Source organism: Talpa occidentalis, unplaced genomic scaffold, assembly GCF_014898055.3.
Source record: "Talpa occidentalis isolate TD23 unplaced genomic scaffold, MPIMG_talOcc4v2.1 talOcc4.14, whole genome shotgun sequence".
Classification (NCBI taxonomy): Eukaryota; Metazoa; Chordata; class Mammalia; order Eulipotyphla; family Talpidae; genus Talpa; species Talpa occidentalis.
The window spans coordinates 75,947,324-75,961,580 of NW_023601433.1; the positions used below are offsets into that span (position 1 = coordinate 75,947,324).

Below are 14,257 nucleotides of genomic sequence, written 5' to 3' on the forward strand. Positions count from 1 at the left end.
GGAGGGGAAGCAAGGGAAAAAAAGAAACATAAACTAGAAGCAAGCAAAACCATGCAAATCAATCAAATATAAAAGGGAAGAACAATAGAGAAGTGAAATAGTACACCAGGTAGGTACTTGTTTAAAAAGATTTAAAAAGTGATAAACCTCTAGCCAGACTAAGAAGTAGACAAATAATCAGAATGAAGAATGAAAAGTAATACCACTACAGATCCTGGAGGCAATAAAAGATAAGGAAATACTACAAACAAGTCTACATGTATAATTTGACAATAGATGAAATGGACTTATTCCTTAAAATGACAAACTGTTCAAAACTAACCCAAGATGAAATAAATAGTCTTTAGCTATTAAATAATTTAAATTCATTGTTAAAGTCTTCTTAAAAAAAAAAGAAAAAGAAAAAGAAATTGTAAGGTCCAGATGGTTATACTGGTGAATTCTACCACTTCAAGAAGAAATAACACCAAATTCACACATCTCTTCCAGAAAACAGGAGACAATGCTTTCTAATTCTTCCTTAACTTAATAAAGGACATATACAAACAACCCATAGCTAGCATCATAGTTAATGGTAAAAACTGATGACTTTCTAAGATCAGGAAGAAGGCAAGAATGTCTATCCCATTACTCATATTCATCATCATACTGGAAGTCCTAGCCAGTGTAATAAAAAAAGAAAAAAAGAAATCAAGGGCATTCAGATTGGAAAAGAAAAAAAATAAAACTATGTCTATTTGTAGATAACCTGGTTGTCTACATGCAGATAGCCAAGAAATTTACAAAAAATATTCTGAGAGTAAGTGAACTTAGCAAGATCACAGGATACAAGGTCAACACACAATCAAGTGCATTTCTATATACTAACCATGAACAATTGGAAACTCGAATTAAAAATATTTTTGCAATGCTTTCCTTCAAATGAAATCTTTATTAGATTTCATTTGATAAAATATATTAGATTTGTATAATGAAAACTACAAAACATTGATGAAAGACATCAAAGATCTAAACCAATGGGGAGGCAAACTATGTTCATGAATCAGAAGATACAACAAGAGTGAAGATGTCGATTCTCCCCTAAATTGGCCACTGAATTTAACATAATTTCAGTTGAAATCACAGCCAGATTTTTGGGATGTTGTTGCCATCGACATGTTGATTCTAAAATTTACATGGAAAGGCAAAGAAACTAGAATAACCAAAACAATTTTTCTTAAAGGGAGAAAAATTGGAGGCGTCACACTATCTGATTATAAGACTTACTATAAAGCTACAGTTATCAAGACAGTGTCAAAAAAAGGAAAAAAAAACATAAATAGACAGTGTTGTATTAGTGAACAGAAAGATACATATATCAAACAGAATAGAGTAGAAAAATAGACCTTCACAAAGGTGCAAAGTCAGTTCAGTGGAGAATAGTTTTCAACAAATTGAGCTGAAATCATTAAACAACCACATGAAAAAAACAAGAACTTCAACTTAAACCTCACACCCTATCTAAAAGGATCAGAGAAATAAGTGAAAATCTTAAACTTAAAAATATCCAGGAAAATCTTTGTGACCTGGGGTTAGGCAAAGTGTTCTTAACACATGGCACCAAACCAATGCATAAAAGGAAAAACTGGGAAGTAGCACTTCATCAAAATTTTTTAAATTTGCTTTGCAAAAGACAATTGTAAGAGACTAGAAAGACAAGCTAGACTGGAAAAAAATCTAACAGTAGACTTGTATCCAGAATATATGGAGAATTTTCAACATTCAACAGTAAGCTGAATTCAACAGTAAGTAAAACATTGATTTTAAAATGGGCAAAAGAATTCAATGGACTTCACCAAAGAGGGTAGGTAAAAAAGCAGTTAAATATACAAGAAGATACTCCACATCCTGATGATTAGGGAAATGCAAATTAAAACCACAGTGAGGTAATACCACACACCAAGTAGAATAGCATTGGCATTACTAAAAATACTGCCAAATCCAGAGAAATTGGATCTCTTATAGTGGAATAGCCACTCTGGAAGCATGGTAGTGTTTACAAAGTTAAGTTTATCTTTACCATCTGCAATTCTACTTCTCTATATAAACTCTAGATGAATGGAAATTTATGTTCACACAAAAACCTACACACAAATATTCATAGCAGTTTTATTCAAAATCACCAAAAAACTGGAAACAACCCAAAATATCCATCAACAGGTTAATATAAAACAAACTGTAGGGCATTCATCTAATGGAAAACTACTTAGCCACGAAAAGCAACATGTATGAATCTCAAAAGCATAGAGGTTATATCCTCTATGAATCCGTGTCTAAGACATTCTGGAAAAGGCAAATCCATAAAGATGGAGAACATTTTCTACCAGATGGTAGAAGTGATAGTTTGACTATACAGGGATATATATGGGAATTGTTGGGGTGATGGAACTGCTGAGTCTTAACTATGGAAGTAGTTCTACAAATGTGTTACAACACATAGAATTATACCTATGAGGAACTTAATGGTATGTCAATTAAACAATTTTTTAAATGGAAACAAAATATACTCAAATAACTTTTTCCTTAAAACTGCTTTAAAAGAAAGCTTCCGTGTGGGTTTGTTCCAGGAAGGCTGTTTTGTGGTGGCTCTGCCACACCAGCCCTGGTGTTTGTGGATCTGTACATTCATCTGTAATATGAGAGACTCAGTCACAACAGTGATTTTCCTTCTCCCTCTTCCCTAAAAGTGTATCCTTTTGTGGAAGAGGGGGTGAGGTTTTTATTTGGAGAGAGGGCATTTGGCCTCCACTGGACTCTGGACCCACAAACAGTTGTGCTTTTGTGTGTTTCATGTATTATCTGGAATAGAACGGGTCTTCAACCAGATCCTGAGACACCTGGGGGGTGTGAACAATCCTGGATTCAGGGCCTGCTAGTGGCACCCACGTACTTGTCCCTTTGGCACATGCCCCTCCCCAGTGGTGAGTCAGCCGGGGCGGGCGGGCTGGCTCTAACGGTCAGCTATCTAAAGGAGGCCTTTTGTGGGAAGCTATAATTGTGCTCCTGGGGAAACACTGCAAAAATACAATGGGGATTCCAGAAAGGCTTTGAAGTTTAGGCCCCCCTCTGAGGTAGGGTCTGCAAGAACTGAAACCATTTTTTTCCCACGGATGCCTTTTTGGAAGAGTACTTTATAAAGAACAAAAGGCTGTGCATGGGTGGGGAAAATACTGTTATGAGGAAGACTATGCTGACCTGGACCAACGGGGCTACGCCTCATTCATGAGCTGCCTGCCCCATGCCAGGCACCCTGCTAAGGCATTGCTGATCTTCACGACAATGCTGTGAGAAAAGGGCCTCGTTGCTTGGACAGATGAGGGAACTGAGGCTCCAGGAGGGATCAGAGACAGGGTGACAAGCCTAGGCTCCAGTCCACAGCTCCAATCTTCCAAGTCAAGGTCTGTGAGACGACCTCCAGGCCTGCTTGTAGGCCTGTTCCCCATATGTGCCCGGAAGAGACGACAGAAGCCACCCTTCATCAGACTGCTAGGGAAATGGCAGTGGTGCTTTGAGGCCTTACCATGTAGAACAACACTCGAAAAAGGAGTTTTAAAAAAATTTTATACAGTGGAATGTTTTCTTTGAAAACTATTTTATGCCTAAATTCATTGTAGAAAACCAGAGTTGGGACCCTGTGGTTGAACATGGAACCAGGCTGGCCTGCGCCACCCCAGCTCCTGGAGCACCGCTTGAAGGCTACTTATCCAGTAGGCTGGCACTTACTGTGAGGACCACAGGAGATGCCATGACACTTAAGGCTCCGGCTCTCGGTTCGGAAAGAATAAGTAGAGATTGAGGCAGACTTGTTCCTGGGTTAGCCGGCCGAGGGGAGGGCGGCAGGGGTGCTGGGCCTCTTGACCCGGGGAACCACCTGCCTCACCCTCCTCTCTAGCCAGCAGTCATAACCTGTCATTGATAACACAGGAAGCTGCTGTCTTCACCATCTTACATTTAGAAAGTTTAATCTTCAAAAATATGGATTACAAGGTTAAACCCTGTAGTGCTCTTCCTTCTTTCTTCCCCTTATGAAAGGCATAATCTGTTTTTTCTGCATCAACAAAAGCAGAATGCTCAAGTTAAGATCTAGGTGTGGGGTCAAGGGCAGATCTGTCCCTCTGACTCCAGTGCAGGAGGTGGCAGGAGGGTTCACAGTGGAATCATCAAACGGACCTCCTTCTCATAGATGTCGGGGATCACTCCCACAGGGGAGTTGACCATGTGCACGGTGTTCTTGCCAAACAGCTGGAATTCATAGTGGATGAGCTGCTCCCAAAAGCCACTGTTGGGCCGGATGATGGGCCGGCATGACTTGGTCCACGTATGGGCATCTAGCAGGGACATGGCATGGTACTTCATGAGGTAGGCGAGGCAGAGGGCGGCCGAGCGGCTCACCCCAGCAGCACAGTGCAGCAGTGTGCGGCCCTGCTTCATCTCCACACTGTGGATGTGGTCGGCGATGGGGTCAAAGAAGTCACAGAGACGCGAGATGGGCGTGTCAGCCACAGGCACCTGCAAATACTGGATGTCCTCATATAAGGTGTTCACCACCTCCACCGAGACGTTAATAACAGTGGTGATGTGGTTACTGGAGAGCATAAGCTTGTTGTTGGCAGCTATCCCATTGCTGATATACAGGCTGCCGGTGATCTTGGAGAGGCCACTGACCGAAGGCTGCCGGAACTGGACCGGGAAGGCACACGTGGCTGATGTCATCAGGCCAGTGGGTCAGCAGCCAGTGAGGCATAAAGACGGCATCTTTCTGCTAGGTTGTTCCACAGAAAAACTGCAAGGAAGAAGAGGATGTTTAGTGGGAGGAGCCCAGTTGGTCCAGAAGGCCAACTCCCAGGGATTTCAGAGAAATGGATGGATAGGTCTATACTGGGATTTCCCAGTGGTCCTTTGACCATCACAGTGGAATCACCCAGGGAACTTACTAATTAAAAATGCAGATCCCCTAACCCACTGACTCAGACTCAGGGTAAGGTGCACAAATCTGCATTTTCAGCATACTTCTCAGGAAGTCTAACATGTGCTGACCTATAGTACAAAGGACAAGCCCTCAAGCCTGGCACTCAAGGCCCCTTTGAGGGGGCCCCATATTTCTTGTTGGACAGGCTGAGTTGTGTCCCTCAGGCATGCCCTGGCCTGACTCTCCATCTAGGTTCACTCAGCCCTGTTCTCCTGGCTTTTCAAAATCTTCTCCTTCCTCCAGTCCCTCTAAAGTGGGAACAACTTGCAGTGTTTCTCTCCTCAGTCTTTTGACTTTATGCTCAAATCATGAGACTAGAACCAGTGAAGTAGAATCTGAACCCACTGAGCTGGGAGACTCTGGGGATCTAAGTGAGAGGAGGGTCCCAGTGTCTGCTCTCCAAGAACTATCTCTTTGAAGACACAGAATGTGCCCATGTGGAACTGACAGGCCATTACAGAGTGTGACACCACTAACCTTGCTTCTGCACCTTGATGGGGAAGGGGGTGGTTGAAAGCTTCCTGGAAACCAGCTGGCATAATGGCAGACCCCAGACATAAAAACAGAGGTAGAGGAACCTCAGATGGGAGAGCCACAATAGCATGATGTGCGTGCAGAAGGGCAGTGCCTGTAGTCCAGAGAGGGGCAGACCCCTGTCTTCTCCTAAAAAATCTCAGCACCCTCAGTCTCTCAAGCTTGAACACATCTTCGTGAATTTCACTGAAATAGAAGCATCTGGATTTAGATAAACCTCTCCAGGCCAACTGGCAGTCTGCATCAGGCACAGAGAAATGAGGTTGAAGTTATCTTCCTCTGTTTAACATATTTCACTGGCTACTCACTGCCAAGATGAGAGGGAGCACCTTATCTTGAATGTCAAGGCCATTAGTGGCCTGGCTCCTGTCCAGTGCTCCAGTCTACTATTAGCCTTCCCTACATTCTGAAGCGCTTCAACTAGACAGAGCCACTTGCAGTTCCTTATAGACATTTGGTCCTTAAAGACATTTGAAGCCTTTGCTTTTGCTGTTTTTTCAGCTTAGCACCCCCTTTCCATTCAGCAGAGGTCAGGTAAGCTTTGTCTTTCTGAGGGGAAACCTCCTCCCTTGGTAAGCTCCACCCTTGGGTGTTGAGGGACACGACAATACCCTTCCCCCCATTTGATCAAGTCCCTGCTCCAGTTTTTCTAATCCCTATGTGCTCTCCTTCCTAACACATGGAAGATGTGGTTTTTGCCTTGATCTGTATCAGCAGTGCCAAGCTCCACATGCCTACAAGTAGGTGCTTAAATATTTGTTGAATGAAAAGATAACTCCAACCACCACTACTGTGTCTTCTGATAGGTTTTCTGGGAAGGATGTTTCTCTAGAATTTTAGGGAGGGTCTGGGTGGAGGTGAAGGTGGTATATAGGCTGCTGGAGAGGAAGGATTTGCATAGGAAAATCCAATCTTTCAATGCCCCAGCGTCAAAAACATGAGGGTCACCACACGTAGGGCGTGTGGGTCTGGCTTGCTCTAAAAAGTCATGTGAGGGCAAAGAAAAAGCGCCCCTTTCCCCCAAGCTGTAAGTCTAAATGCCGAGGGAGACTCTGGAGCCTCATCAGAAAACCCACAGAAGTTGAGGGAGGTGCCTGGACACCAGTGCCCAGTGGGAAACAGCAATAAAGGGGACTGATGCTTCTCACAGCAACACACACTTTGTAGAGGAGATACTCCTCTTGAAGATGAGGGTAGTGATGAGAGTTATTTTCACGCTAGTCAAGAAATACTCAAGACACCATGGCCCCTCTCACAGAGCTTAAAGTCTAGTGGGAGAGTCAGATACCACACAGGCAGTTGCAGGCGCAGCAGAGTTGGGAAACAGGGATAACAGTGCCCACCTTCTAAGCATCTTCTGAGGATTTAAAGAGTAACCCAGGTAAAGTATTTAACACAGGGCCTGGCAAAGAAAGTCCTCTATAAATGATAAGCACTCTCGCTGCAGTTAGGGAAGTTAAAAGGCGGGGCATCATGGGAATAAATGGTAAAGGGATTTTGCTCTGCTAGGTGAGGAGGTAGGGAGTCAAGGAGATTGCCTGAAAAAATAATACAAAAATCTGAAGAACTTTTAGTAGGAAGGGGAAGGAGAAAAAAATAGCTACCCCAATTTCCCTATTTTATAGCCTATAAAGCCCTTGGCTTCTCTCACATCTGGTCCGATTTTCAGAGCTACAAATAGGGCGCGGTCTGGAGCTATTATCTCCATTTCATACACGGGGAAATGAAGCAGAGAGGGGAAAGGACCCGTCTAGGGTCACCAAGCAAGCAAGGCCAGACAGCTGGTAGGGGAAGCCGGCAAACACTGCGGGGTGCTCGCTAATACCGATTTACAAACGTGGAGCAAAGTCCACGGATTGACGGGAGCGAGACGCCACCTCCAGGGGGTGAGCCAGGTAGGTTTTCTGGGGGAGCTGGCGTTAGACGACCGGGATTCTTCGCCAGCTGGGTGTCATGATCCCAAGGTCTCACCCGTCTCGCGCGGGCGGGCGGGCAGGTTCGTTCAAGAAGCAACCACGACCGAAGCCTCGGACGAGGGTCTCACGGAGAAAAGACCGGTCACGACCCGGGAGCCTCCTTCCCTGCCAGGGCGGAGCTCTGGTTTCCCAGCTCTGGTCCCACATGGCTGGGACCATTCGGCCACCCGGGTCTTCGGGGGAAAAAAAAACAAAAAACAAAACCGGGTTTCGACTACGCGCCCCGGAGCGGCCCCCCACGGACGCCTCCAGTTACCTGCCCTGCGATCGCGCCCGGGCGCAGCATTCCGGGCGGGAAGGTCGGGTAGGCTGCGCGCTCCGCCGCCCGAGCCCGCCGGCCCGGCCCGTCTCCAAGGCAACGCGCGCGCCGCACCATGGCGACCGCCGAGGGACAATCCTGCGGCGGCCGCGGCCTTCCGGGCTCCGCCTCCGGGCCCCGCCCCCGCGCGTCTTCCGGCCGCTAGTCGCGCCCGAGTCGGCGCCCGAGTCGGCCCCCGCGCGCCGCGCGCCCCCGGGCGTGGCTTCCGTCCTGGCGCGCGGCCCGGAGCTGCTCGCGGCCGCGGAGGACGCGGGGCCCCCGCCGCGCGAGCCCTGGGCCTCCGGGAAGCGGGGCTTCCCTGTGGCGTTTGCCGCCCAGGCGACCTCCAGTGCCGCCACCAACCCGCCCTCGGGCTTCTTGTCGCGCGACAGCGTCGCGAGTCGCCGTGATATCGAGTTAGGGGTTCAGCCCAAGATCCTCTTCCTGCGGCCGCGGGCCATGTACCCGCCGGTGCTGTTCAGGTGCGGCCCGGGGGCCCCCGCTCGTGCCCTGGGGGAGCCCGAACTTCCTCAGCGCCCCGCTCCCCCAGGCGGGCCCTGGACCCAGGTTCTTTGTAGACCCCTGGAGAGTCCGGACTTCCAGACCCGGCCCTGGCTTCTTCTCAGTCCAGCCCTTCCGGCCCGCGGGAGCCCGGGGGCCCTCGTATCCTCAGCCCAGACTCTGGGAGTAGCTGGAATTCCCACCCCCAGCACACACACACCCCGAATCGCCCCCCTCCGCACTTTAGTCTCCTAGGCTTGGCATCGCCCGGGTCCTCGGGGGCCTTTGGGAGCCCTGAGGTTCCTTGGAACCAGGCGAGGCCCGGGTAGCCTCACACCCGTCTCCAAATCGTCTGTGTTCCCCTAATTCTCTCAGCCTGGCTCCTGTCCCCACAAACCCCACCTCACCCACATTTTCTCCTTAAGTGACCACAGCTGTGCACAGTTGAGTCCCCAGTGACACTTGTGAACTGCTCTGGGGCTTTTTTATACCTCTCAGGATGACTTTGCCTCTCAGCATCCAAGAAACACCTCCCTTAGTGTACATTTTCCCTGAGAAGAAACTTCTCCCGTGCTCCTGTGACGGTTGTGAGAGAGCTCTGCCTCTCCTGAGAAACCTGGGGAAGTTCGTCCACTTTCCTAGAACCCCATTAAATTAGAGCCTGGCCTGGGCTGCCTCAACTGGTACCACTTTCCCCTCTCTCCTGCAGCTTAATGAATTCCAGAGAAGTAGCAGTGAAGAGGTTTTTACCCAGGAGCCAGTTATCTCGAGTGATTATTCACGACAACGTCAATGTACAGCGAATCTATGAGATGCAGGTAAAGCTGTACACATTTTTGCATTAGTGGGTGTCTGTGTCTTGATCCCTGTTCATGTTACTCTCCCATGCCCTGGAGGGGAGATCACAGATCTCAGAGGTGATCAAGAACCACTAGGTCCTCTATCTAACTCATGTCCCGTTTTCCAGAGGAGACTGGGGTTATTAATTTGTCCACAGCTGTTCCTGGACAAAGGGAGCCAGAGAGAATGATTCCATGTCTCTTAGCTCTTGTGGTGGCATTTTTTCCCTCAAAACCCATTGCCTTCCTGTTCAGGGAATGGATTCCTCCCATCACCCTTAAAAAAAAAAAAAAGTCTTGGGTACTAGAGTCTGAATTGGCATCAACACTTTTTTTCCCCCTTCAGGGATTTCTCCCCATTTTCCAGAGGAGAACTGAGGCTCTTCTCCCATTTTTTGCTTATGGACATGGGGGTTTTGACCTTATCCAGAAGCCTTCAGAAGAAGGGGTGGGAAACTTCTGTGCTGTCACCCCATAGACCCTGATGGGTGAATTCATCGAATGTCTCTTGAGGGGCTTCTAGGAAGAGACTGAGAACCTTTTCTTCCAGCAGAGCAGGCAGCTTAGAGCTGGGCTGAGGCCCCCTCTTGATGTTGTTCAACTTCCCTCCATATTCCAAAGCCAAATCTGGTTGGGCACATGGGATTCTGGCATGGAAGAGTGGAGGAGCCTTAAAAGGTAGTGCCAGATCCTTTTTTAAATGCATTTTTTTTTTTTTAAAGAGAGGCATGTATTTTTATTTATTTATTTATGTATTTATTTGTTTGTTTGTACATGCACTGGGTACAGTCAGAAGCGCGGGAGGGTGAGAGAATTCACCAGAGCCAGAGCGGGGAGCAGAGCAGGCAGAAGGACCGAAGGACACCGCTGAGGGGAGCAGCGGGCGGCAGGAGAGGTCTGCGCGCCATGTGGGACCCTCCTCCAGTGGCCGGGGAGCAGCCGGGGATCGAACCGGCGCCGCAAAGTCCGCAGGCAGCTTCGCAACCCAGCGCTCAACCGCTGCGCCACCGGGGAGGCCCAAGTGCCAGATCCTTTTAAGGGACACAGGGGCCAAAAAGAAGAGGTGGGGCCTGGGTGTTTCTCCCTCTGTAAAATTTCCACTAGTGTGGTGTATGGCAATAGGACGGACTTGGAGGTGGGCAAGCCAGCTTTGTGTAACCTTGGCACTACTGACATTTGAGGCCAGGTAACTGTGGTGGGGGGCAGTCCTGTGCCTCGTAGGATGTGTAGATGTCCTATAATTTCCTACAGGACCGTCTCATTTGTAAAATAGGATCTATCAGGACCCTCTCAGTTGCTGGTGACATTAACTGAACTTTAACTACTTTAAGCAAAATTGAGAGCGGTGAGTCTATACAGAGTCAGGACAGGTCCCCAACATTTGGGATGAGAGAAGCCATGGGATCCAGTCTTCTGCTCTTCCTCATCATTCCATTTCCGCTCCTTTGTGCATGCTGGCATCATCATCATCAGGCTGACTGTCCCTGGGGAGCATGGCCACAGGGGGCCCTGGACTGTAGCCCAGAAAGGAAGTGGCATGCTTCCACTGTTGCCCACGTGATACAAATCCTGGAGCAGGACTCCAGTTGACCCAAGTTGGGTCATGGGCCTTTCCCTGTGGCCAAATAATGAGGGGTATTATGACCGGCCCAGGATGGGCCGATCTCTGAGATACTATAACTGGAAACTCTTGAGTTGGCTTTAGATGTACCAGACGGTTATGCCATCCCTCAGCCTTCCAGAAGGTATTAAGCCCTGTGTTTTATGTACTCAGTGTTCATATTGTTATCCCATTTAATAGTTCAGGAAACAGACTCAGAGAGGTGGAGTAACTTCACTAAGATGACATGTGCATTATTGCAGACTTGTAAATTTGGGTTTGACTGACCTAGATGGATGGGATGGGTCTATAGCACAGAATGTTCTCCCTCAAGGACAGAAACGATCTCCCCATTGTTTGTAGACTGAACGACTTGCTGAGGGCCCAGTTTGTAGGGACTTGTGCATGTGAGGCTTGAATGGCAGCCTGGCAGTGCTTTGTGTCCCCCAAAAGTGCTCATTTAGGAAAGAGGCAGCTTTGACTGGCCACTGATTTCTAAGGATCTCAATGAGAATAGCTAAAATCTAACATCTTGGCAACCCTCTGAGCAGGCTCTAAGAACAATGGATTAACTGACATTCCTTTATTTGTTTATGGCTGTGGTTCTTAACTGGGGACAGTTTTGCCCATGAGGGATATTAGCAATACCTGGAGACAGTTTGGTGTCCCATGTGAGTGTGGGGTGATGCTACTGGCATCTGGTAATATAGGCCAGGGAAGCAGCTACACATCCTACGAGGCACAGGACTGCCCCCCACCACGGAGTTACTGGGCCTCAAATGTCAGTAGTGCCAAGATTGAGAATCCCTGATCTGCGATCAGTTCAGGCTCGAGGTGCAATCACTAGCTTCGGGAGCCAAAAAAGCCTGCTCTCCTGGGATGGCCCAGGACATGGCAAGTCACAGCCGCCACTCCTTGGTGGCTGTGTTGGAATCATTCAGGTCTGTGATGAAAACGTAGATTCCTTTCCACCACACAAGTGCTACTAAGCCAGAATCTCTGGGGTCTGTATTTTTATCAAGCCACTGAAATGTTTCTGATGCTTAGCCACATTTAAAAAGAACTGATTTGACCTGTGTGTTTTAGTGACAATATTCTCCATCACCTCCTCCCTCTTCATCCTTGTTCCCAAGATCCACCCAGGATCCACTTTTAACTCTGTGTCACATAATCACGGTCTTGGTGGAGCTCTCCTTGGCTCACGTGTGCTGATTTTTGAGATAGCGCCCCATCTTCCTGACCCATATGGAAAGAGAGATGTTAGGGGCAAAATTAGGCTCCTAGGCTACAGACTGTCAAAAGGAACCAACCATAGGAATTATCTAACTCAATGTCCACACTTTACAAACAGGGAAACTGAGACACCCTGTGAATCAAATTGTTTATGGAGTTCAACTGGTACATTTTCCAGCATAGATGCCTCTTTTACTCTGAAGTAACACTTTCTGTTAACCTCGCCTCTGTTTTTGTAAGATAAGAGCGACAGACAAGAGCAAGAAAAAGATGTGCCACTTGCATGACCATCTGAAAAAAAAGTTCATCATAGACCAGCTCAGAAAGCTGGGGCTCTGGAGACGGGAATCCATAGGCATGCAGCCGTACCTGGATAGCATCCGGCTTTACATTTTACAGCACCAACGTCACCCTAAGAAGAAAAAGTGGTCGAGCTAGTCCAGGCAGAATGATCTGCCCCAGGCCAAGATGGCGCTGGACTGACAGGAGAACTCAAACCTGACACTAGCTGGCCTACGTGGTGGTAGAACAATAATAAATGGCGACCAGCGGACTATGGAGCATACAAACCCTTCGCAATTTTAATGTTCCTTGCCTTATCCTGTCCCCTCTGGGTGACAGAAATCCCAATAGTTCCCTAGTTATCCCAGGGAGGAAGCCGAATCAAGCCCTCTTCCCAGCCACGTGTTTAGGATAGTGGTGCCTTAGGTGGAAAGGGCTCAGGAGCGCCACTGCCTGGCATTCCAGGGGTGAGGTAGACAGACCTGGGTTAAGTGCTCTTTCTGCCACCCATCAACTCATCAACCAGGTGACCTTGTAACTATGGAAGCTGTTTACTTCTCTGAAAGAATGGCAGGAGTGAGGGGCCCTGCCTCCCAGACCTGGCATGAGGATGGCAGTGTGACAGGCCGGGCCTGTCATTTCTAATGGCTCTTCTTTATAACAGCTCCAGTTGGCTTCCAGCCCTGCCAGTCCCCACTCCCCTGCCCGCCCGCCCTCTCCACTACACCCCACCAGCCTCCGTGTGCCTTCACTTGTGCGGGCCCCTCCCAGGACTCTCACAAGAACTCTTCATCCTTCAAGGCTAATCTCAGTGCTGTTTCCCCTAAAGCTTTTCTTACCTCCTCTGCCTCCCGCCCACCCCTTTCCTGGCCCTGCCTGAGCCACATGGGTTTCCTCTCCACTCTGAACTCGGCTCATCTGTGCTCTGCCTGGTGTGTTTGGGTATTTGTCCCAAACCCCTGATTAGACTGTACCATCTAGCAGGGACCAAGGATCTTCCAAGGTACAGTTCAGCCATCTGTGCTGCTGCCCCTTCCTGGCTCCAATAGAAAAGGCCACTCCTTGTACCCATGCCCCTTTCTGCACTGAGTGTGCTTAGTCATTTCTTATTTGTTCACACCCTTCTGACCAGGTTGTGAATGTCTTGGCAGATGCTGACAGATTCATCTCTGTAGCCACAATGCCTAGTAAACGGAGTAGTCACTCAATGTTTTTTGAATAACTGAGTGTCTTACTCATTATATTACTCACAGCTGCACAGTGCACAGAGTAAGCACAGTGCACAGAGTAAGCATCTGATACATATTTTTTGAGTTTAACAAAGCCCCTCATTTTACAGATGAAAGTAAGTAGACTGAGGCCCGGAGAGTGACCTGGTTGCCCAAGGTCATACTGCAAGTTAGTGGCAGAGAACTGGAAGCAGGTTTCCTGGCTGCCATGGAGTGGTCATTCGAGCACCGCAGCTCCTGGTGCGGGCCTCCTCTTTCTGCTGGCTTTCAGAAGTCCTCCCCAGGAAGGCCTCAGTCCTCCTTGACCTCGTCACGCCCCGCCAGCACTGCTGTCTGGTGCCACTTGGCAGGCTTTCTTCTAAGCTGGCTCAGTGAGCCCCAAGGTGCCTGGGGTGGGAGCCATACATTCAGGAAGTTTCCCTTTGAGAATGGGGCCTGCTACTTTTCAGTGGGGGCCACAACAGTCTGTTTCTAGATTCAGGTCTGTTTTCTTGGTGGAGTACAAGAGATTAATGATTTTAAGCATGCAAATTTTATATGAGCAATATGACCACATTATCCAAAAAAAAAAATAAAAAGTGAAAACCCTCTTACTTGATCAACTGCTGCCAGAGTTGGCCATATGGTCCATGACATGGCAGGGACGGGGGACTCTTTCCTCTCTTGGTGAGTCCCAGCTCCAGGCTGTTAGGCAGTGCCTTGGGAAGCCCGATAAGCAGACATGATCTGCAAGGGGCTCAGGCAGCTGGAGTTACAG

At 48.2% G+C, this 14,257-nt stretch overlaps 3 protein-coding genes across 7 annotated transcripts in view; 2 read left to right on the forward strand and 1 right to left on the reverse strand.

The window, feature by feature from the left end:
• Window positions 1–464: 464 nt before the first annotated feature.
• On the reverse strand, window positions 465–7,842 carry DUSP18 (dual specificity phosphatase 18). Of its 4 annotated transcripts, none has more exons than XM_037510893.2 (2): window positions 7,775–7,842; window positions 465–4,822 (listed from the first exon to the last, which is right to left on the reverse strand). In XM_037510893.2, exon 2 carries the CDS (start codon window positions 4,750–4,752, stop codon window positions 4,186–4,188), a length of 567 nt encoding a protein of 188 aa, XP_037366790.1. In that variant the 5' UTR covers window positions 4,753–4,822; window positions 7,775–7,842; the 3' UTR covers window positions 465–4,185. The 4 variants fall into 4 exon arrangements, with proteins under 4 accessions (XP_037366790.1, XP_037366792.1, XP_054551227.1 ...); XM_037510895.2 differs by lacking the exon at window positions 7,775–7,842 and adding an exon at window positions 7,514–7,756; XM_054695252.1 differs by lacking the exon at window positions 7,775–7,842 and adding an exon at window positions 7,420–7,436.
• Window positions 7,664–12,581, forward strand: CUNH5orf52 (chromosome unknown C5orf52 homolog). The gene is made up of 3 exons (XM_037509857.2): window positions 7,664–8,298; window positions 9,027–9,135; window positions 12,230–12,581. Exons 1-3 carry the CDS (start codon window positions 7,664–7,666, stop codon window positions 12,425–12,427), a joined length of 942 nt encoding a protein of 313 aa, XP_037365754.1. The 3' UTR covers window positions 12,428–12,581.
• OSBP2 (oxysterol binding protein 2) overlaps window positions 9,096–14,257 on the forward strand; it is a 119,206-nt gene continuing 114,044 nt past the window's right edge. The window contains exon 1 of one of the 2 annotated variants that reach the window (XM_037510898.2): window positions 9,096–9,135. The gene's annotated coding sequence lies outside the window, so the exon portion shown is untranslated. Of the gene's footprint in view, window positions 9,136–10,761; window positions 10,902–14,257 lie in introns of those variants that run through there. The other variant, XM_037510901.2, reaches the window with a different exon arrangement.

What these genes read in the sequence shown, in the direction of transcription:
- CUNH5orf52 (XM_037509857.2), top strand. Translation starts at nt 7,664, where the DNA reads ATGGCTGGGACCATTCGGCCACCCGGGTCTTCGGGGGAAAAAAAAACA. An exon ending in TACCCGCCGGTGCTGTTCAG is followed by an intron (nt 8,299 to 9,026) that starts GTGCGGCCCGGG and finishes TCTCTCCTGCAG; the next exon opens with CTTAATGAATTCCAGAGAAG. An exon ending in AGCGAATCTATGAGATGCAG is followed by an intron (nt 9,136 to 12,229) that starts GTAAAGCTGTAC and finishes TGTTTTTGTAAG; the next exon opens with ATAAGAGCGACAGACAAGAG.
- DUSP18 (XM_037510893.2), bottom strand. Translation starts at nt 4,752, where the DNA reads ATGACATCAGCCACGTGTGCCTTCCCGGTCCAGTTCCGGCAGCCTTCG.